General features: G+C 42.2%; 1 protein-coding gene across 1 annotated transcript; it reads right to left on the bottom strand.

Annotated features, from left to right (window-relative positions):
• Nucleotides 1–1,560: 1,560 nt before the first annotated feature.
• Nucleotides 1,561–2,389, bottom strand: LOC121994983. Its single transcript, XM_042548850.1, has 3 exons — nucleotides 2,267–2,389; nucleotides 1,806–2,138; nucleotides 1,561–1,707 (listed from the first exon to the last, which is right to left on the bottom strand). Exons 1-3 carry the CDS (start codon nucleotides 2,387–2,389, stop codon nucleotides 1,561–1,563), a joined length of 603 nt encoding a protein of 200 aa, XP_042404784.1.
• Nucleotides 2,390–22,948: the final 20,559 nt, after the last annotated feature.

Genomic DNA, 22,948 nt, shown 5'->3' with positions numbered 1-22,948 from the left:
AAAGAAGTCGAGGACTATCTGATCGCCGAGCGAGCCTGCCAAGCGACTGGAGAGGAGTCTCTGAATAAGAAGCTCAAGGATGCCGAAGATGCACTAGAGGCCTCCCGTTCTGCCCTAACGGTCTACCAACAGGAAGAGCTGAGCCGATTTGCAGTGATGAAATAGGAGTACCTCCGCTCGAACCCATTTACCGACAAGGTCGTCCGTCGAATCATCCGGGCCTTTGAATTGGCTATAGACGGGATGATCAATCCGCTCAAGGCGAACAATCACCTTCCCGAGGCCCTGACTGAAGGCGTCATCAATCGCAGTCAGCTCAACGACATGATGCCTGATGACGTCTTCAATTTTTTTGAATGAGGTGGAGAGTTTGTAGTAAAATTTTTTAAGTATGTTTGTATGCCAGCCGCTCGGCTGTTCCGCTTCTTCTTAATAAAAGAACTTTTTCTCTGCAAATTTTTCCTTGCTTGTATGCTCGCTTTCGATCCCTTCGGTCAGCATAACCACCGGTCTGTTTTGCTCTCTTCGCCATTAGCGAAGTTTTTGCCTGTATCATCCCGAGCGGACAGTATATTCGGGCTCGGGTTCTACCTCTCGGGTTTAAGGTCATCGCTCGACCATTTATGAGGACTCACGCTCGATCGTTTCCATTCGACGATTTGATAAAGTCGTGGGTTTAGGGTCGCCGCTCGACTGCTGATGGAGACAGGGGTTTAAGGTCGTCACTCGACGATTTGACGGAGACAAGGGTTTAACATCGTCGCTCGACGGTTGGTGAAGACAGGAGTTTAATGTCGTCGCTCGACGGTTCGGTGAAGATAGAGGTTTAACGTCGCCGCTCGATGGTTGGTGAAGACAGGGGTTTAACGTCGACGCTCGACGGTTCGGTGAAGACAAGGGTTTAACATTGCCGCTCGATGGTTCGGTGAAGACAGGGGTTTAACGTCGCCACTCGATGGTTCGATGAAGACAGGGGTTTAACGTCGTCACTTGATGGTCGGTGAAGACAGGGGTTTAATGTTGCCGCTCGACGATTCGGTGAAGACAGGTGTTTAACGTCGCCGCTCGACGATTGGTGAAGACAGGGTTTTAACATCGCCACTCGACAGTTTGACGGAGATAGGAGTTTAACGTTGCCGCTCGACGGTTCGGTGAAGACATGGGTTTAACGTCGCCGCTCGGCGGTTGGTAAAGACAGGAGTTTAACGTTGCCGCTCGACGGTTGGTTAAGACAGGGGTTTAACATCGCTGCTTGACGGTTTGGTGAAGACAGAGGTTTAACGTCGTCGCTCGATGGTTCGGTGAAGACAGGTGTTTAACATCGCCGCTCGATGGTTCGGTGAAAATAAGGGTTTAACGTTGCCGCTCGACGGTTGGTGAAGACAGGGGTTTAACGTCGCTACTCGACGGTTTAGCATGCTGTTCGGCACAAAGCTTGGAAACTTAATCTTTTATTTCCTGTCCTGCAATGAAGGAACACAGGTATGTAAAGGTACATTTATCACATCAGTGCACCTCCCATCCGGCTCAGTAAGGCTGGAGATGGTTCGCACTCCACAGTCATTCTAGTCGCCGCCCGTCCTCATCCTCTAAGTAGTAGGCACTCAAGCGAAGCTTTTCTACGACCTTGAAGGGTCTGCCCCACTGAGCTTCCAGCTTGGTGACGTTGCCGACCGGCTTTACTTTCTTCCACACCAAGTCGCCAACCTAAAACGATTTTGGATCACCCTTCGGTTGTAGCTTTGCCTCATTCTTTGTCGGTACGTCATCAGCCGGACAACCACTTTAGTGCGCGCTTCGTTCACCAAGCCCAGCTCCAGAAGCCTTCGCTCGGCGTTGTCTTCATTGTAGTGTTGTATCCGGTCAAATTCAACCCCGACTTCGACGGGGACGACCGCTTCGCTGCCATATACTAGGTGGAAGGGTGTTGCCCCGGTCCCTTCCTTGGAAGTTGTGTGGATCACCCATAGTACGCTGGGGAGTTCATCTACCCAGCTCCCTCCGACGTGGTCGAGCCGAATGCGCAGGATCCGAAGTATTTCTCGGTTGGCAACCTCCACCTGCCTATTGCTCTGAGGGTAGGCTACCGAAGTGAAGGCTTGCTGAATGTCGTACCCTTCGTACCACTCCTTGAGCTTCTAGCCCACGAATTGTCTTCCATTATCGGAGACTAGCCGACACGAGATCTCGAACCCATAAATGATGTGCTGCCAAATAAACTTCATGACCATCTGCTCGGTTATCCTCGCCAGTGGCTCAGCTTAACCCATTTGGAGAAATAGTCCACCGTGACGAGCAGGAACTTCCTCTGACCCATCGCCATGGGGAAGGGCCCCACGATGTCCATGCCCCACTGGTCGAACAGACAAGCCACTATGGATGTCTTCATCTCCTCGGTCGGCCGGTGAGAGAGGTTGTAATTCTTCTGGCAGGACAAGCAGGTGACAACCGTCCGAGCGGCGCCCTTCTGGAGGGTCGGCCAGAAGTATCCAGCAAGTAAAATCTTCCTTGCCAATGAGCAGCCGCCCGGGTGTCCTCCGCAGGACCCTTGGTGTACCTCCTGCAGTATGTAGTCAGCATCCTCCGACCCAACGCACTTAAATAGGGGCCTCGAGAAAGCCTTCTTGTGGAGCTAATCTCTGATCAGGGTAAACCGACCAGTCCTCTTTCTTAATAAACGAGCCTCCTCCTGATCAGACGGTGTAGTTCCCGATCGCAAAAACTCCATCAACGTCGTCCTCCAATCGTCTGGGAAGGTAAGTCCCTCCATCTAGTCAATGTGGGTCACTAAAGCCACCTGCTTGATCGGCTGCGATATGACGATCGGTGATAACGAGCTGGCCAATTTGGCCAATTCGTTTGCAGCTTGGTTCTCCGCTCGGGGGACCTTCTGTATTACGACCTCCCGAAAGTTTGCCTTCAGCTTCTCGAAAGCCTCAGCGTAGAGCCTTAGCAGCGTGTTGCTTATCTCGAACGTCCCGGCTAGCTACTGAGCAACCAACTGTGAGTCCGAGTGGATGAGGACCTTGATGGCTCCGACATGCCAGACAGCTTGTAGGCCAGCTATAAGTGCTTCATATTCGGCTTCATTGTTAGTTGCCCAGTAGTCTAGTTGAACAGACAGCCGCATCCGCTTCTCTTGGGGGGAGATGAGCAGTATTCCGATCCTGCTCCCTTGCCGAGTGCCCGAACCATCTACGTATATTCTCCAAACGGCTTCTGGTTCAGGGTTCTGTACCTCAGTGACGAAATTCGCCAAGGCTTGTGCTTTGATGGTCGTCTGGGGCTGGTATTGGATATCGAACTCGCTGAGCTTCGTCGTCCATTTGATTAGCCGTCCGGACGCTTCTGGATTGAGAAGGACCCTCCCGAAAGGACTGTTGGCCATCATGATGATGGAATGTGCGAGGAAGTAGGGGCAAAGCCTCCGAGCGGCGAGCACCAACGCAAAAGCCAGTTTCTCGAGATCGGTGTAGCAGGATTCAACATCTTTCAACATATGACTCATGAAGTACATCGACTGTTCCTCGCCGTCCGACCTAACTAGTGCCGAGCCGACCGCATGCTTGGTTGAGGATAAATAAATTCTGAGTGGCTCACCGACAGTTGGCTTAGCCAATACAGGCAATGAATTGAGGTACTCCTTCAACTCTTCAAATGCCCGGTCGCATTCTTCATCCCATTGAAATTTGGTGGCTCGGTGTAATATCTTGAAGAACGGCAAGCTCCGGTCGGCTGACTTGGAGATGAACCGAGATAGTGCTGTTATCCGCTCGGTGAGACGTTGGGCTTCCTTAAGATTCCTTAGCGATGACATATCTTGTAGTGCTTTCACTTTGTTGGATTCGCCTCGATGTCCCGTTCGGTGACGATGTAACCCAGGAATCACCCGCTCTTTATGCCGAACATACACTTGCTTGGATTTGGCTTGATTCCATACGTCTTGAGTGTCTGGCAGGTCTCCTTGATATCTGCACATAGGTCAGTTGCTCGGAGAAATTTAATTATTATGTCGTCGATATATACCTCCATGTTGCGGCTGATCTGCCGCTGGAACACCTTATTCATCAGCCTCTAATAAGTAGCGCCAACGTTCTTTAGCCCGAATGGCATGACATTGTAGCAGTAGGTTCTATCGGCCGTGATGAAACTGACATTCTCTTGATCTTCTTGAGCAAGCGGGCACTTAGTGGTACCCTTGATACACATCCAGCATGCATATCAGCTCGCACCGGCAGTGGAGTCTACCATCTGATCGATCTGGGGTAGCGGGTAGAAGTCCTTCGGGCACGCCTTGTTGAGATCCCTAAAGTCGATGCAGACTCGCCACTTGTTGCCTGACTTTGAGACTAGTACTACATTCGTGAGCCAGATCGGGAATTGAACCTCACGTATGTGGCCGGCTTCTAGGAGCTTCTCTATTTCCGCTCGGATGATCAGATTTTGTTCGGCGCTGAAGTCCCTCTTTCTCTGTTTCACCGACCGAGCGTTTGGTCGGACGTGAAGCTTGTGCTGCGCGATGCTCGATGATATTCTGGGAAGTTCGTGCGCCGACACGCGAATACATCGTGGTTTTGTTAGAGACAGGCGACCAGCTTTGCCTTCTGCTTAGCTCCCAGGTCGGACGTGATGAAAGTCGTTGCCTCCGCTCAGCAGGGGTTGATCTGTACTTCTTCCTTTTCTTCATAGACCAGAGTAGGGGGCTTTTCAGTGATGGCGCTTACCTTTAGTCGAGGCGTCTTCCGAGCGGACTTGGCTTTGATTTTGACCATCTCGACATAACAACACTAAGCGGCCAACTGGTCGCCTTTGACCTCTACTACCTGGTCTTCTACCGAGAACTTGATCTTCTAGCAGTACATTGAGACTAGCACTCGGAACTCATTGAGGGTCGGCCGGCCTAGAATGATGTTGTAGGCTGAGGGGGCATCCACCACAATGAAGTTCGTGGTCCTGGTCCTTCTGAGCGACTCTTCTCCGAGTGATATGGCCAACCTGGCTTGGCCGATTGGAAAAACTTCGTTGCTGGTGAACCCATATAGTGGGGTCGTCATCGGTAGTAGCTCACCTCGGTCGATCTAAAGCTGATCGAAAGCCCTCTTGAAAATTATATTCACCGAGCTCCCTGTGTCAACAAAAATCCGGTGAATTGTATAGTTGGCGATTACCGCTTGGATGATGAGGGCGTCATCGTGAGGGACTTCCACTCCTTCGAGATCCCAGGGGCCGAAGCTGATTTTGGGCTCGCTCGCCTTTTCCTGACCACATCCCACGGCGTGAATTTCTAGGCGCTGAGCGTATGATTTTCTAGCTCAATTGAGGTCTCCGCTGGTCGATCCGCCAGCGATGATGTTTATCTCTTCCCGAGCGGCATTGCTTATGTTTTCCTCCTCCCGAGCGTTAGGCTTGTGTCGCTCGTGTGAGGCTCGGGGATGATCATTACTCCTCTGTTGATGGTGATGTTGTCATTTGGGTGACCGCCTGACATCTTCTCGTTGCCCGGCAGATTGATGCTCTTGTCGCCGGTCGGGTAAAGGCGATAACCCCTTGGCGCCAGTCAGGTAATCGATGTAAACCCACGACAGTCACGGGTGTTGTGTGACGCTGACTAGTGGAAGGAACAAAACATAGGTGTCCATACCTTTGCCTTCGCTGTTTTTGGCCGATCGGAAGCCACATGCTGCACGGTCTGTGCCCTTGTTTCTTGGTGCGGTCGGCCTTCAGCTCTTGGCCCCCTTGGCGGTTGGTGGCTACTCAATGGTCGCCGTTCGGTCGACATCGTGGGCTCGGATGGCGTCTCCTTCCTTTTGGCTGCCTGGGCCTCCTCCACGTTTATATATTCATTAGCCTTCTTGAGCATATGGTCGTAGTCGCAGGACGACTTCTTGATGAGCGACCGGAAGAAGTCTCCCTCTACGAGCCCCTGGGTAAAGGCATTCATCATGGTCTCAGATGAGACCGAGGGGATATCCATAGCTACCTGGTTGAAGCGTTGGATGTATGCTCGGAGGGTTCCTCTTGGCCCTTGCTTCAAATAGAACATACTGATGCTTGTCTTTTGGTAGCGCTTGCTGCTTGCAAAATGGTGGAGGAAGACTGTTCGAAAATCCTTGAAGCTTTGTATTGATCCGTCCAGCAACCTCCTGAACCATCGCTGGGCTGAGCCGGACAACATTGTGAGAAAGACTCGGCACTTCACTCCATCTGTGTATTGGTGAAGTGTAGCAGCGTTGTCAAACTTTCCCAATTGATCGTCCGGATCGGTCGATCCGTTGTATACTCTGATTGCCAATAGAGCGTAGTGCCTCGGTAATGGGTCTTGAAGTATTGCTTCGGAGAACTGGCGGTTAATCCGCTCGGGAGATGCATCGGCTCGGGGCGCCTTGCCCTTTCTTGCGTCCCGAACGGGCACTTCGTCTGAAGAAGTTCCTTTCTCCTGATTTTCTTGCACAATCTCTGAGGGCGTTTTGAATAGAGCCCGATTGAATGGGATAGACACGGGCGAATCTTCTCCATGCGTGCCGATTGGCAGTCTATTTTACCCCCAAATAAAATACTGCTCCGATCAGTCGTTGTGAGCCGCTCGGCCTCCAGAGGCCGACGTTGCCTGTTGCGCCAGCCGATCGGCTAGTGCCTTTTGCTGTTGTTGCTTGATGATCTTTGCCGCTTGCGCTTGTATTAGTGCGTCGAGCTCCTCTTGAGTGAGCGTAACTGTGCGAAGTCGTGCAGCTTCTTTCATTTTCTTGGCTCGGATGCAGGTACATTCTCACAGACGACACCAAATTTGATCCTGTCGGAGAGTCGAGGCAATGGATGCTGGGGACGTGGTGCTCCCATTGACCATTGGTGGACTCCTCGTCAATGAAGCCTGCTGCCATAGTAACGTTAGTGCTGAGCCGGGGAGGGGTTTTTCGACGATGGCCCTCCGACGCTCAAGTCAAACACCGGCGATGCTGAAAAAACGAGGAAGCAAAATGACAGAGTAACTGTAGCTATAGTAGAGATTATGCATATCTCCGTCGAAACTTCGAGCTCTTTATATAGGGCTCCAGGGAAGCGTGTGCACGCTTCTTGAGGTACGCACGCTCCTCAAAGCATGTCCTGAAAAGATGTGTCAGAAAAGTGTCTCTGACACCATACCTTAACGACTTGAGCATATCTCTGACAGGACAGTGGAAGCTTCCGTCGTACGATCCTCTGTCTGTCCATGCCGCCAATCATGCTGTTTGTCGGTGGCGCGAGTCCTTATGAGGATATCAGCTTATCCTCCTTTTGTCTGTTAGTGGGTCGAGCGGGATGGCCACTTGGCCAACATCCTACTGTCCTAGCTCCATGTTATGTAGGCCGGAGCTGTGTCTGAATGTAGTCTGCTCGGTCGTCAATGTTTTGCCGATGTGAGTCCGAGCGGACTGGCCGCTCGGCACATACTTTGTCTGTTTGAGCGTCGGAAGCTCGGTACATGGCCGAGCTGTGCTAACATCTGCTTCATGTTGGCTTGGCGATTCTTCCTCCCAGTCGGGAAAGGGGGTTGCCCGATCGGACGATAATACTGGGGCACTGACCAGCTTGACTTTGACCTCCATCATGTCATTGACCACCCTACTGACCGGAACTCCTTCTTATCACCGGATTAATCTATATTCACGGAGCAAGCCACAACCGATGAGAAGGAGGCCGCCATCGCGGCACACACTATAGCAATCCACGACCACCACACCATGCTCTCTTTCTCTCTATCAACTGCACATTAGTAGCACAAATTAATGGTGGAACGAATCACATGCACATCACATGTCATCATTTTCGTCTGTATTCATGGAGTAATTAACGGTAAAAATATTATCTAGAATAAAAATAAAAAAGATATGAATGAGAATGAAAATATTTGAAAGATATAAGTAAAAAAAATCAGAATAAAGAGGAACATAATAATATATTCCCCTCTCATTTCTGACTATATTCATGGAGCAATTAGTAGTAAGGATATTATCTGGAATAACAATAAAAGAGGGGAGATAAATGGAAACAAAAAATATTTGAGCGATATAAATAGAAGAAACTAAAAATAAGAGGGGCATAATAATATATTTCCCTTTTCCTAAAAAAAAAATATGGAACCGCCACATCAATGATCCTCTTAGAGTCGATTCCACAGATATGAAGACAGGTAAATGTAGATACACAGTTGTAAGCGTATAGTAGAGACGTTAATCCCAGACCATGATACTCCGATGATCAAATCTTAGACCTCTCGATCATAATACCATGCACTCCCAACTGTGAAGCATAGAAAAATCAAATCAGAATTCAAACAGGAGGCATAGAACATATCAAATTGTGTTGTTTTTCATGTATGGAATGCTTGATACGGTAACGGTGTGGAAAATGATGGGATATTCCGAGAAAAAAAAAACTATGAAGTTTCAAATAAGCTCTGAGGAATAATCGGAGCCGCTGCACAGAACACAAACTGAAATTTGGAGCAAAATTGGGTTTGTGGACTCAGGAAATATCGATCAAATTTCCTTTAGTAGCAGACAAGAAACTCTCTCCGGCTTTATTTTGAATAAAAGAGAAAGAATTCAAAACAAAAACGCTGATGATTTTTTCATTATTTTATTTTTATTTATTTATTCCCCCTTTATATTTTTAAATAATAGAATTTTTATTAAATCTTTCTTTTGTCTGCCCTTTAGAAAAATTATACTTGATGCTGATGAATATAAAACGAAAATAAATAGTAAATCTCATACTTATTTGGAGAAGATCTTGAAGAGTTGGATGAAGAAAATATCGGATGGAGGAAGTCGCCTCTTACTGTCTGTGAGAATGTTATAATGATGAATGCTTCTCAATGATTCCACAAATCAAGTCCCTTGTTTTTGTGAATGAACCTCTCACCCCTTTCATTTTCTTGGACACCTTATAAGGAGAAGAGTGAACATCACTTGCCCATTCTCTCGACGTGTGTCACTCGAACGTGTGCAATAATTGCACATGTTGAAGCACATGTCAATCCCCAAAGGTCATCATGTCACAAAGATTATAGCCCCAAAGGTCATTAAGTCACAAAAACTATAGAAGAATCAAGTCACAAAGACTATACAAGAACATCCATTTTATACATTATATTAGAGAAAATGATTCGTGCGATAGCAAGTACACCGAGCGATAGTTGTTAAGAAAATTGTTACACCTTACATAGCTGTTTTCTAAGCAATCAATGCTAACAAAGTTGTTACACTTTACATATCCGCTCTTCCAAATTAATTAGAGACACTCTCATAATGACACATAGCCTCTCCTGGCGGTACATATCTATTATCCATAAAACATCCAATCTCTCAGTGACACATAACCATTATCTTGGAAATATCCATGTCTTGCTATTTACTCAGATTAAATAATTTTCATTTACATCAATATGAAAATTTCTAATCCCTCATAATGACTATTGTGTCAAGAGCATGTTTTATATTCAAATATTCACAATCATTTTCATACATAACAGAAATAGGTTGACCAGTGAATAACATCAAAATATGTAAATTTATTTAATCTTTCTTTTTTTTTTAGATAGAATCTATTCATTCTAATCAATCACTTTCCTAGTTATGCTCCATAGACTAAATCATCCATAGCCATAGGATACATACTAAAGTAGCAGTTACTGATTAAAATTTCAAGTAAACAGATAAATAGTCACTAAGGGTAAAAATTGAGATTAACTTAAATTTCAAATATATCATATAGTAGAGAAACAGAGATCCATTCTTCTACTACCCTTATTATCGTAATAGCACATGTGGTATGAATTACATGCTACGATGTTATTTTCTTTATTAAAAAGAGCACATGTTTTCCTTAAATTTAACATCATACAAATTTTGATCTAGACATACCTAATGTCTAATCTTGAATTCAACATATGAATTTCAATATGACATTCAACAGGTTTAGTAAATGGTGAGTTTATTTACTTCAATCATTATTCAACACAAATGATATCATCTTGACATAATTATCAAGACGACCTTAACTTTTGGATCTTTCTCTGTTCACAACTATATAAGTTGTCCCATAAGCAACAGATTTATCTCTATTTATACCTAACAAGTAGAGATGGTTGTCTATGTGAGTGGACTAATCTCAACCTGCCAACATGCTCGTTAAGATCTTATATGAATGTAACAAAAATAACATATACACTGAATAAATTATGACAAATCACACAATCAAGTCTCAAAGACTTTACGTGTTCTTTAAATAGCTCTCTAGTTATTGACTTAGTAAAAGGATCTGTAAGCATAACATGTATAGCAACATACTCAAGAATTACCTTTCTTTTAGCCACAATATCCCTCACAAAGTTATATTTTATAACTTTATGCTTGCCTTTGCTGTGATATTTATGATCTAGACTCCCATTGTCTTCAGTAATTTTTAGATGCTTCAGGAACCTTCTCAACCAAACTGTTTTTTGCACAGCTGCTGAACATGCCACATATTCAGCTTCTATAGTTGACAAGGCTACACAAGCATGCTTCTTGCTATTCCATGAGATGACGCCACCATTCAACAAGAACGTATAGCCTGATGTGGATTTTCTATCATCCAGGCCCCAACCCAATGTACATCTAAATAACCTTTTAGACTCATATTTGATCATTGGAAACAGAGACAATAATCTGTTGTCTTCTTTAGATATCTGAATATCCTTTTTACTACATTCTAGTGTCTCAGCCCTAGGTTTGACTGGAATTGATTGACTAAGCTAACAACATACCTGATATCAGGACATGTACACAACATAGTGTACATCAAACTACCAATAGCACTGGCATATGATTTTTTATTCATTTCAGCTATTTCCTATGGAGTTTTGGGACACATACTCTTGTTCAAAATAGTACCTTTTACAATAGGTGTATGTTCTACGTTACAATTAAACATGCTGAAATGATATAATATCTTATTTTTATAAGACTGTTGTGACAGACCCAAAAATCTTTTAGGACGATCTCTAGTGATCTTCACCCCTAAGATGTACTCAGCTTCTCCCATATCTGTTGTATCAAATTGTGATGATATCCACTTCTTGACTTTATTCACATATCCAATGTCATTTCTAGCTATTAGCATATCATCAACATATAATGATAAAATGATATAGTTTTTTTTTTCTTTTAAAAAACATAATGATCCTCATTGCTCATCTCGTAATCATAAGATAAAACGACTTCGTTAAATCTTATGTTCCATTGTCTTAACACTTGCTATAGCCTATATATAGATTTTTTTAAGTCTACATACTTTCTCCTCTTGGCTTTCAACAATGAAACCTTCTAGATGAACCATATAGATTTCCTCGTCAAGCTCACCATTAAGGAAAGTGATTTTTACATCCATCTGATGTAATTCTAAGTCATAATGTGCCACAAAGACTAAAATAACTCATATTGGCACAAATTTCACTATGGGAGAAAATGTCTCTTCCAAGTCAATATCCTTTATTTAGGTATATCCTTTTGCAACCAAACAAGCTTTGTATCTATTAATCAATTTATTAGCTTTCCTCTTTATCTTGAGAATCCACTTATTCCCAATAACCTTTAATTCCGGAGGAAGATCAACTAAGTCCCAAACATGATTCTGATTCATAGACTCCATCTCTTTAACCATTGCAACTTTCTACTTTTTTCTAACTCTACATCCCAAAACTTCCTCAATAGATTGAGGTTCATCATTGTCAACTAGAAGTGTCATCAATACCTCATTCTCAACATCAAACCTCTTATTAGGTTTGATTTTATGAATACTTCTTCATAAATTCGACTATTGAGAAGTCAACTTATGATTAGACATATCACTCCTACTCGGTTGAATAAACTCAAGCATCCCTTTTGACATTTCTCTTGTTTATAATATCTCATCCTCCTCAAATAGAGGAATACTTTTATCAACATCACCTCTGGTTGAGAACTCTATTTCGAGAAAAGTCGCATCTCTCAAATCTATTTCGGAGATGGTTCCATCTAGTTGCTCACCTATGAAAACATAACCTTTTGAGGTCTCATGATATCTAATAAAGATACATTTCTTACCCGTAGGTCACAATTTTCCATACTTATGAGAACCATCATAAGCATAATCAATAGGCCCCTAGAGTCTCAGATTACTTAAATATAGTTTTCTGCCCTCTAATATTTTTATCGGGTAGATGAAACTAACTTTGAAAACACTTTGTTAAGTATATAGGTCGCAACTAATAATGTATCTCTCCAATAGGAGATGACAAATTAGTCTGCGCCATCATAGACCAAACTATTTCAAGAATAGTCTTATTTCTTCTTTTAGCAATTCTATTTGCTATAAAGTATTAGTGCAGAAAGCATCCGATGATCGAACCCAAGCTTTGATAATGGTAAAGGAATCAAAGTTAAGCTTATATGTGATCTAACATGTCTGATGAAGATTGCAGAAAAGTCCTAAGTGTTCTTAGGCAAAAGTCCTAGCTGTGGTTAGGCAAGGTGAACACCCTAGGGGGTGGTAACCCTAGGTCTTAGGGGGTGGTAACCCTAGGTGGAGAAAAATCCTAAGGGGGGTAATTTTAGGTCCTAAGGGGCGGTAACGCTAGGTGGAGGAAAATCCTAAGGGGGGATAACCTTAGGTCATAGGGAGTGGTAACCCTAGGTGGAGAAAAAATCCTAGGGGACGATAACCCTAGGTCCTAGGGGGTGGTAACCCTAGGCAGAAAGTCCAGTCGGTCTGGAGGACCGGACTGGCATTAGGTAATCTCTCCTAAGGGGAGTAGGTGAGGACGAGTTCCCCAGAAGAGGGAACAGTAGGCGTCGGGTCGACCTAGGGTTTCTGGTCGGAAATCCGAAGTCAGAACCAGACAGTCCGATGACTGTCAGACTTTATATTTATGATATTATGTACTAACTTTGTGTTGCAGGGTATCTTTTGGACTAACGTATTTTGCAGGTACAAAGGAGCAACCTTAAGCCTCGGATGAATACTGTCCGAGGCGCCTCCATGGAGCTTGGAGGCGCCTCGGGTGCAAAGGATAGAGCTTGCACGCGACATAGCTGGAGGCGCCTCAGACTGAGCTGGAGGTGCCTTGGACCGCAGATTGGAGGCGCCTTGGACTGGCATGGAGACGCCTTCAAGTGGATCAGAGGAGAAGTTTTCAGCGTTGATCCACGCGGCTGACTCGGCATGTTAGAGGCGCCTTGGATGGTGTTTGAGGCACCTCAAGCAGTGTATAAAAGGAGGTTTCGAGCAGCAGGTTGCATAATCAATTTCCAAAGTGTTCTTCCTTCCTGTGCTGCTCAAGAAACGACCAGGCTAAGCTACGACAAGTTCCCGATGACCCGAAGCTATAGTTTTTCACTTAGTGTTGTCGGTATAGTTTATTTTCAGTTCACTTAATTGTAATTCTTGATTGTACCAAAATTTTGATATTATAGTTGTTGCCTACCGAAAGCGATCAACGATCGCAGGCCTTGGAGTAGGAGTCGCCCAAGACTCTGAACCAAGTAAATAACTTGTGTTCGTGTGTTGCTTTCCTTTACTATTTCCGTTGCATTATTTCGATACGTTTTAATTCGAAATGCGTGAAAGCTACGAGCGCTATTCACCCCCCCTCTAGCGCTTCTCGATTCAATAATTGGTATCAGAGCGGGGTAGCTTTGACTTGGTGCAACAACCAATCAAGCATTCTTTTCATGGTGTTTTTCAATTTACGGAGTCGATTGGAATTAGCATAATCGCTACATTCTGATCTAGTTCTTTTCGTAATCGTATTATTTTCTCGAAGTTGGTGCAACACCACTCAAGAACGCAATTTATTCTTATTTCCATACCACACTACTAAACCAGGATCAAGTCCTGGGGCATCTTTTTGTTTCTTTGTGTGCATATTTTCTAAATGGCCCAACAAGAAGGCTACAGCACTGTCCGCCCCCCGCTCTTCACCGGATCTGAGAAGACTTCGGTTACTGGAAGGGCAGAATGAAAATTTTCCTGAAGATCCAGTTCGAGATGTGGATGATCGTCAAAATTGGGGTTGAACTACCGACTGACGGAGACGGCAAACCAATACCCTGCGAAGAATGGGATCCAACATTAATCAAGAAGGTGAAACAAATGCCAGAGCAACTTGCACCCTCTAGTGTGGACTAACAAAAGAGGAACTCAACCGCGTCGACCCTTTTTCCAACGCCAAGGAGTTGTGGGAGAAGTTGATCGAACTTCATAAAGGAACATCCGACACCAAAGTAAGTAAAAGAGACTTAATATTTAATAAATTATATAATATTAAATTGCAAGAAGGTGAGACAGCTATCCAACTCCACGCCTGGATACAAGACCTACTTAACGAGCTTCATGCGATCAGGCAAAAGGTAGACAATCGGAACATCATCAAGTATTCCTTAAATGCCTTTCCGAGGAATACCTTGTGGGCATCCATGGTAGATGCCTACAAGGTTTCTAAGGACCTGCCCTCTATTAAACTAGATGAGTTGTTTGCTGAGTTAAAGCTTCATGAACAAATTAACTCACGTCCGGCCGAGAAAGGTTTGGCTTTGATTGCAGGTACATGAAGAGCACACGAGTCAAGATCAAAGCGTAGAACTGAACCGGAGTCAGAAGAAGAACCGGATTTGGACGATGACGACTACGAGCTCACAGCTGAACTCATCAACCTAGTGAGGAAACTCTACAAGAAAAAGAAAGGCTTCAACAAGAAGGACCTCAAGAAGGTAATTCAATCCAAGGAGGCCTAAGCCAAGGTAAAGCTTGAGGTGACATGCTACGGGTGCAATTAGAAGGGGCACATCAAGGCGAACTGCCCAAACTAGAAAGATCTAAAGAAACCAAGGAGGAAGAAAGCTCTGAAGGCAACCTGGGACGAGTTATCATCAGAAGAATCCGATGACGAAGAACTCGAGCAGGCAAGCCTTCTCGCACTAACAGCCCGAGACTACACCAACGAATCCGGAAGTGAGGACGAATCGGAAGCCGAGTCCGAGAGAAGCCACGGATCCGTATCCATTTCCGAAGGGCCAAACCCCGCTATAAGTATAAATCATCTTTATAATTTAATTAATTATTTAATGCGTAAATTAGCTAAGTCTAATGTTTGGGTCAAGTCGCTTCTAAAAGAGGTAACATCTCTTAAAGAAGCGACTAATACCGAATCTTTGACTGAATCTGTTCAGATTGGAACCTCAACTCAAGTCCAAAAGCTTGAGGAAGAGAATTCCAGCCTGAAAATTCAAATCAAAGATTTGAAGACTGCATTGGAACAGTTTACACTGGGTTCCAAGAATCTTGACTTGATTCTTGGAAAACAGAAAGCCGTATACAATCGATCCGGACTAGGATTTAAAGCTAAAAAGAAATTTCGTTCATATTTATCGCTTATTAACAAACCAAATAGTAAGATAGTCCAAGCATGGGTACCTAAGTCCAACTTGATCAATCAAGTTGGACTTGGTCAATATTGGGTTCCCAAGGATCAAGTACATTACCTTGATAGACCATATCGAGACTATGATCCAGGGGGAGCAAATAAGAAAAATATCCTGATAAAAAGATAAACCATTAAAGGAATATAACTCAAATCTAATTTATAAAATTAAATAAAAATATATAAAATTATCAAAAATGTAGGGGGAGACTCCGAAATAGTTGACACATCCAAAACCAAACTACCCGGTAGGGTAATTAAAACTAATTAGAAAGGGAACAAGTTTAACTTGACCTATGGTACTGGTGAAATTTTGGATGATAGTACGTTAAGAAAGTTTAGTCTATGCATGTCGAGGAAGATATGGCTTCGACCTGGTGCATTTGGCCAAGTGGAACTAACCGAAGCTATCCTTTATGGATCATAATCAGTTAGACCAAGGTTCTGTATTAAGTTCAGTGGATAGGACTATTTTGGAAAACCTCGAAGGTATGGTTACTTTAATGATGTCCAAGTGACTCACCATAGCCCAGAAGTTTATCTGAAGAATGCTTATTTGTTGAGCCCAAAACTAAACCTGAATCAAACACAAAGTTAACCCAAACCCTATAATTGAACCCAATTCATCTCACAAAATTATAGGATTCTCTGATTTGAAATTTAGATCAGGTGAAATAACTAAGGATTAAAAAAAAAAGATTAAACTAAAAATAAAATTAAATTAAAAATTAAAAATCAAATTAAATTAAATTAAAAATATAATTAAATTAAAAATCAAATTAAATTAAAAATCAAATTAAATCAGATTAAATTAAAAATCAAATCAAATTTAAAATCAAATTAAATTAAAAATCAAATTAAATCAAATTAAATTAAAAATTAAATTAAATCAAATTAATAATTAAAATCAAATTAAAATTCTATTTTTAAAAAATTATTTTTTTTAAAAAAAACAATTCTTTTAAAAAAACCTATTTAAAAATTCTTTTAAAAACCTATTTAAAAATTCTTTGAAAAACTTATTTCAATTCTTTTAAAAAATCTTTTTAAAAACTTATTTAATTTTTTTTTAAAAAAAATCTTTTAAAAACTTATTTAAAAATTCTTTTAAAAACTTATTTAAAAACTCTTTTAAAAACTTATTTAAAAATTCTTTTAACTTATTTAAAAAACCTATTTAAAAATTCTTTCTTTTAAAAACTTATTTAAAATTTTTTTTCCTTTTAAAAACTTATTTAAAAATTCTTTTTAAAACTTATTTAAAAACTTATTTAAAAATTATTTTAAAAACTCTTTTTAATTTTTTTTAAAAAAATTATTTTAAAAACTCTTTTTAAAACTTATTTAATTTTTTTTAAAAAAATTCTTTTAAAAACTCATTTAAAAATTCTTTTAAAAAAATTCTTTTAAAACTTATTTTAAAAATGCTTTTAAAAACTCTTTTGAAAACTTATATAAAAATTCTTTTAAAAACTTATTTAATTTTTTTTTTAAAAAAAAAAATCTTTTAATAGCTTACTTAAAACTTCTTTTAAAAATTCTTTTAAAACTTATTTTAAAAAAAAATGCCTCTAAAGAAGGCGAACGAAGGCGCCTCTGCTATGGTTGATGTGGTCTCCAGGTTCGACGGGAAAATTCTCGCCGAAAACCACTAAGGCACCTCGGACCGAGTTCGAAGCGCCCTGAACGCCCCATTGGAGGCGCCTTCAAAGAGATTGAAGGTGCCCTCAATACCAACATATGCAGCGAACAGAAAGTTCGCTGCAGATCACTTTCTCGCCGAAACCCACCGAATCGAGGCGCCTTCCTCCCCTCTTTTTTGCCTTCTACCTCCGTTAACACCTCAGAATGCCTCCTAGGTATAATCTTAACCTATCTATTGTTTGTATATATTACTTTTGTCTATTTTGTTTTGTATAAATTGCTTGAATCAAAATAGGAAACACCGAAACATTGATCCTGCTCCCGCTAGCATACCTTCTACCGATCATAGGTTCCTCTCAGAGCGGCATAGGATTGAATTCACTAGACATAAGTTTACCACTATTAAACCTAGGTACTTGAATAAGGCATTTTTTGCTAAGTTTTGTCAGCATACAGTCCAAATGATAGAGCACTATCAACTTAGTAAACTAGTTTATTGCAGTCATGCAGTAAATCATGCAGTAAATCAGAACCTATGTGTTGGTGCAGGAAGCATCCGACGATCGAACCTTAGTTTTGATAATGGCAAAGGATTCAAAGTTAAGTCAGTGTGTGATCTAACATGTTTGAATGAGTGCTTCAGGAAAGTCCAAGCTGCGGTTAGGTAGGTAAAAAACCCTAAGGGGCGGAAACCTTAGGTCCTAGGGGGCGGTAACCCTAGGTGGAGGAAAACCCTAAGGGGCGATAACCTTAGGTCCTAGGGGGCGGTAACCCTAGGTGGAGGAAAACCCTAAGGGGCGGTAACCTTAGGTCCTAGGGGGCGGTAACCCTAGGTGAATAAAAACCCTAAGGGGCAGTAACCTTAGGTCCTAGGGGGTGGTAACCCTAGGCGGAAAGTCCAGTCGGTCTGGAGGACCGGACTGACATCAGGTAATCTCTCCTGAGGGGAGTAGGTGAGGACGCGTTCACCGTAGAGGGAACAGTAGGCGTCGGGTCGACCTAGGGTTTCCGGTTGGAAATCCGAAGTCAGACTCAGACAGTCCGAAGACTGTTAATTATTCGTTACTATATTTTATCAGATTCTAACACTGTTTTGCAGGGTATTTGCTCGGACTAACCTTGTGTTGCAGGTGAGGAACCTGCTGGAAAAAGGTAGTCCGGGCGCCCGGGATGGATCCAGGCGCCCGGAGGTCCGGGCGCCCGGAACAGGTCCGGGCGCCCGGAACAGGTCCGGGCGCCCAGGACCAAAGTTTATCCCCTGCGCGACTTCGCCACATGGAGCAACCTAGTTGGCTGGCCACGTCACACTCCAGGCGCCCGGAAAGGTCCCAGGCGCCCGGAGCCTCATATAAAAGGAGGGTTGAGGTGCAGCTTCAAGAACAACAATCATCTAAGCAATCTCCTTGCGACAAGCTGCTAACGACTCAATCCAGAAGTGCTGCAACGACACCCCGACAACCCGGAGCTTCGGATTTAATCTTTTTGTTGTCGGTATAATCTTTTTACAGCTTTGAATTGTAATTAGTTTGTAATACTCTTAACGAACTTATAGTTGTTGCCCACCGAAAGCGATCAAGGATCGCGGGCCTTCGAGTAGGAGTCGTCACAGGCTCCGAACGAAGTAAATTCTCCGTGTTCTCTGTGTCTATTTTTATTCCGCTGCATTACTCAAGTTCTTACGATTCCGAGATTTTGAAAAACGAAATAGCCACGAGCGCTATTCACCCCCCCCCTCTAGCGCTTTCGATCCATCAATTGGTATCAGAGCGGGGTCATTTTGAATTGGTGCAACCACCATTCAAAATAATTTTTCATGGTATTTTTATTTTCGGAGTCGATTAGAATTTAGCCTCATAGCTAAATTCTAAGTCTTTTTCGCTCGAATCGGTTTTTTCTCGGAATTGGTGCAACACCACCTGAGTTCGTGGTCCATTTTTTTCTTACCGCACTACTAAGCCAGGACCAAGTCCTGGGATATTTCCTTTTGTTTTTCCGCTTTAGGTAAAACTGAAATGACCCTTCAAGAAGGCTACAGTACTGCCCCCCCCCTCCGCTATTCACCGGAGACGACTTCAGGTATTGGAAAGGTCGGATGGAGGCATATCTCCAGACTCATTTCGAAGTCTGGATGATTGTCAAAACCGGATTCCAACTACCATCTGACAGCGCCGGCAAGCCACTACCGTACGAGGACTGGGACACATCCTTAATCAAGAAAGTGGAAGCTAATGCCAAAGCAACCTGCACCCTCCAGTGTGGGCTATCAAAAGAAGAACTCAACCGCGTCGGCCCCTTCAACAGTGCCAAAGAGCTGTGGGAGAAACTAATTGAACTTCACGAAGGGACATCCGACACCAAGGTAAGTAAAAGAGATCTAATTTTTAATAAATTATTTAACATCAAATTGCAGGAAGGTGAAACAGCTGCACAACTCCATGCCCGGATTCAAGATCTGCTCAATGGTCTTCATGCGATCGGACAGAAGGTAGACAACCGGGACATCATAAGGTATTCTCTAAACGCTTTCCCAAGGAACACCTTGTGGGCATCCATGGTAGATGCCTACAAGGTCTCCAAGGATTTATCTACAGTTAAATTAGATGAACTATTTGCAGAATTTGAACTTCACAAACAGATTAATGCACTCCCGACCGAGAAAGGGTTGGCTTTGGTTGCAGGAACAGGGAGATCGCGCGAATCAAGAATCAAGCGGAGAACCGAACCTGAGTTAGAAGAAGAACCAGATTCAGAAGACGACGATGAACTTACAACCGAGATAGTCAACTTAGTTAAGAAGCTCTGCAAAAAGAAGGGCTTCAACACGAAGGATCTCAGAAAGGCAATCCAGTCTAAAGAAGCCCAACCAAGCTCGAAGGTTAAATTCGAAGTGACCTGCTACGGATGCAATCAGAAGGGTCACATCAAGGCAAATTGCCCGAACCAGAAGGATTCAAAGAAACCCAAAAGAAAGAAGGCATTGAAGGCAACATGGGACGAGTCCTCTTCCGAGGAATCCGACGACGAAGAACAAGAACATACGAACTTTCTTGCCTTGACAGCCCGGGACTTCACCAACGGATCCGGAAGTGAGGACGAATCGGAAGCTGAGTCCGAGAGAAGCCACGGATCCGAATCCGTTTCCGAAGGGCCGAACCCCTCTGTAAGTATAAATCGTTTATATAGTTTTATTAATTATTTAATGCATAAAGTAGCTAAGTCCAAGATTCGAATCAAAGCGCTTCTAAAGGAGGTAACACTCCTTAAAGAAACGCCAAACAACGAATCCTTAACTGATCAAGTTCAGACTGGAACCTCAACTCAAGTTCAAAAACTTGAGGAAGAGAATTCTTATCTGAAAAGTAAGGTAAAAGATTTAAAAACTACCCTAGAACGATTTTCCTTAGGATCCAAGAATCTTGACTTGATTCTTGGAACACAAAGGGCAATCTACAATCGAACTGGACTAGGATATAAAAAGAAATATAAATCTTACCTATCCTTAATAAACAAACCAAATAGAAAAGTGGTCCAAGCATGGGTTGCCAAATCCAACCTGATCAATCAAGTTGGACTTGGACATTATTGGGTTTCTAAGGATCAAATACATTACCTCAATAAACCTTATCGAGGCTATGATCCAGGGGGAGCTAAAACAATAAAAAATCGAAATTAAATTTAACATTCAAAATTCTAAAATTTGAAATTAAATTCAAAATTCAAAATTCTTAAATTCAAAATTCAAATTCGAAATTAAATTCAAAATTCTTAAATTCAAAATTCAAAATTCTTAAATTCTTAAATTCAAAATTCAAATTCTAAAATTCAAAATTCAAAATTCAAAATTCAAATTCTAAAATTCAAAATTTAAAATTCTAAAATTCAAAATTAAATTTAAAATTCAAATTCTAAAATTCAAAATTCAAAACTCTAAAATTCGAAATTAAATTGAAAATTGAAAATTCTAATTAAAAATTATAAATTCAAAATTCGGAATTAAAATTTAAATAGAAGGAGGGTCCATAATAGCTGGCAACTCCGAAAACTATTTACCCGACAGGGTAACCGAACTTAAACTACCCGAAATGGGTAAATAAGAGTAGATTACCCGGATGGGTAAATAAGGATAGATTAAAAAGGGTTAAATTTTAACTTAAAGCACAGTACTGGTGAAGTTTTTGGATGATAGTACGTTGGGAAAACTTGGGCATCGCATGTCTAGGAAGATATGGCTTCGACCTGGTGCATTTGGCCAAGTGGAACTAACCGAAGCTACCCTTAAATGGATCCTAACTAGTTAGACCAAGGTTTAGTATTAAGCTCAATGGGTAGGACTATTTGGGAAACCTCGAAGGTATGGTTACTTTAATGAGCTCCTTGTGACTCACCATAGCCCAGAAGTTTATCCAAAGAACGCTTACTTGTTGAACCCAAAGCTAAACCCGAATCTAACATAAAGTTAAACATAATCCTATAAATTGAATTAATTCATCTCACAAAATAATAGGAGCCCCTGATTGAAAACATACATCGGGTGAGATGATTAAGAAAATTTAAATATTCCTCCAAAATTACTTAAACTAAATTTCAAAACAAATTAACTTAAACAATTTCAAAATTGAATTAATTTAAAATAATTCTCAATTAAACATGTTTAACATCAAGTTTACTTAAGCATCTTTAAGTTAATTAAAACATAAAAAAAATAAAAAATAAAATAAAAAATATATATATATATATATATATATATATAAATTAAAAAATAAAAAAACGAACAGAAGTCAAAAACCGGGGGCGGGCGCCCCCGGTATTCAGACCCCGGGCGCCCGCAGCGAACCCGGGCGCCCAGCCTCACACAACCCCGGGCGCCCAGAACAGGTCCGGGCGCCCGGACTCCCTTATATATAGGGGGCAGGAGGCGCCCCCCCACCCTTGCACCTAAGTCTTCCTCCTTAAAGCTTCTTAGCTTACCTGCGAAGACTTTCAAAATTAAAATTTTTCGTGGTTGATACAGAGTCGTGATTCAACCGAGGTCGTCAGTTCTAAAATTTATTACAATGGCTCCTCGGTAAAATTTTTATCCCCTCCTAAACTTTATTTCTTATAATACTTGCTCATTTCCTAGTGTAATATTAATTTGAAATTTAGGAAGCGTTCTAAATCTGGTGCTGGGCCCTCTACACCTAGCATTGACCCTAGGTTTCCCACCGACGAACTTAGGATTAAGTTTATGTCAACAAATTACATGGCCATTAGAACCAAATGTATAGATAGATCGTTCTTTCTACGCTCTTGTATTCCAGTCTCCGAGGCTATAAACCACTATAGGTTGCGAAACCTAGTTGAGTGCACTAGCCCAATAAACATAAGTTTATGTGCCGAATTTTACAACAACCTAGTGAAAGTAGACGACTACTCCTATACCACTAGGGCAGCTGGCACGGATATCACATTATCTCCCACTACCATTCGTGAGTTTCTAGGGTTACGAGAGTCACCCTGCACCTTTTTATGCTATCCTCCTAGGGAGCTACCTTTTGGAGATCCCTACTCACATATTACCCTCGATACGATCTATTCGTATTTTTTTGACGACCAGCGTGATCCCACTGAGACCCAGTTGAGGTCCCTTAACCTTAGAATTCAGGACTACGCCCTTTATAGGGTTCTAGTACTTTGCATTCTACCGCTGACCACTCACGACATTGCGGTGATGCGTCCATTTCACTCCTTTCTTCTCTATGCCATATGTCATAGGTTAGACATAGACATCAGCCTACACATCTTTTCCACTATTATTTACGCATCTGGATACGTGACCAGCAGACG

This window comes from Zingiber officinale, chromosome 6A (genome assembly GCF_018446385.1).
Source record: "Zingiber officinale cultivar Zhangliang chromosome 6A, Zo_v1.1, whole genome shotgun sequence".
NCBI classification, from domain to species: domain Eukaryota; kingdom Viridiplantae; phylum Streptophyta; class Magnoliopsida; order Zingiberales; family Zingiberaceae; genus Zingiber; species Zingiber officinale.
This window is presented reverse-complemented; position numbering and strand designations above follow the sequence as displayed.

Bases quoted from the DNA above. Each gene is read 5' to 3' on its own strand.
- LOC121994983 (XM_042548850.1), bottom strand. From the start codon at position 2,389: ATGAAGACATCCATAGTGGCTTGTCTGTTCGACCAGTGGGGCATGGAC. The intron at 2,139-2,266 runs GTTAAGCTGAGC...TTCGTGGGCTAG, and splicing joins TGGACTATTTCTCCAAATGG to AAGCTCAAGGAGTGGTACGA. The intron at 1,708-1,805 runs GTGAACGAAGCG...AAATCGTTTTAG, and splicing joins GGCTTCTGGAGCTGGGCTTG to GTTGGCGACTTGGTGTGGAA.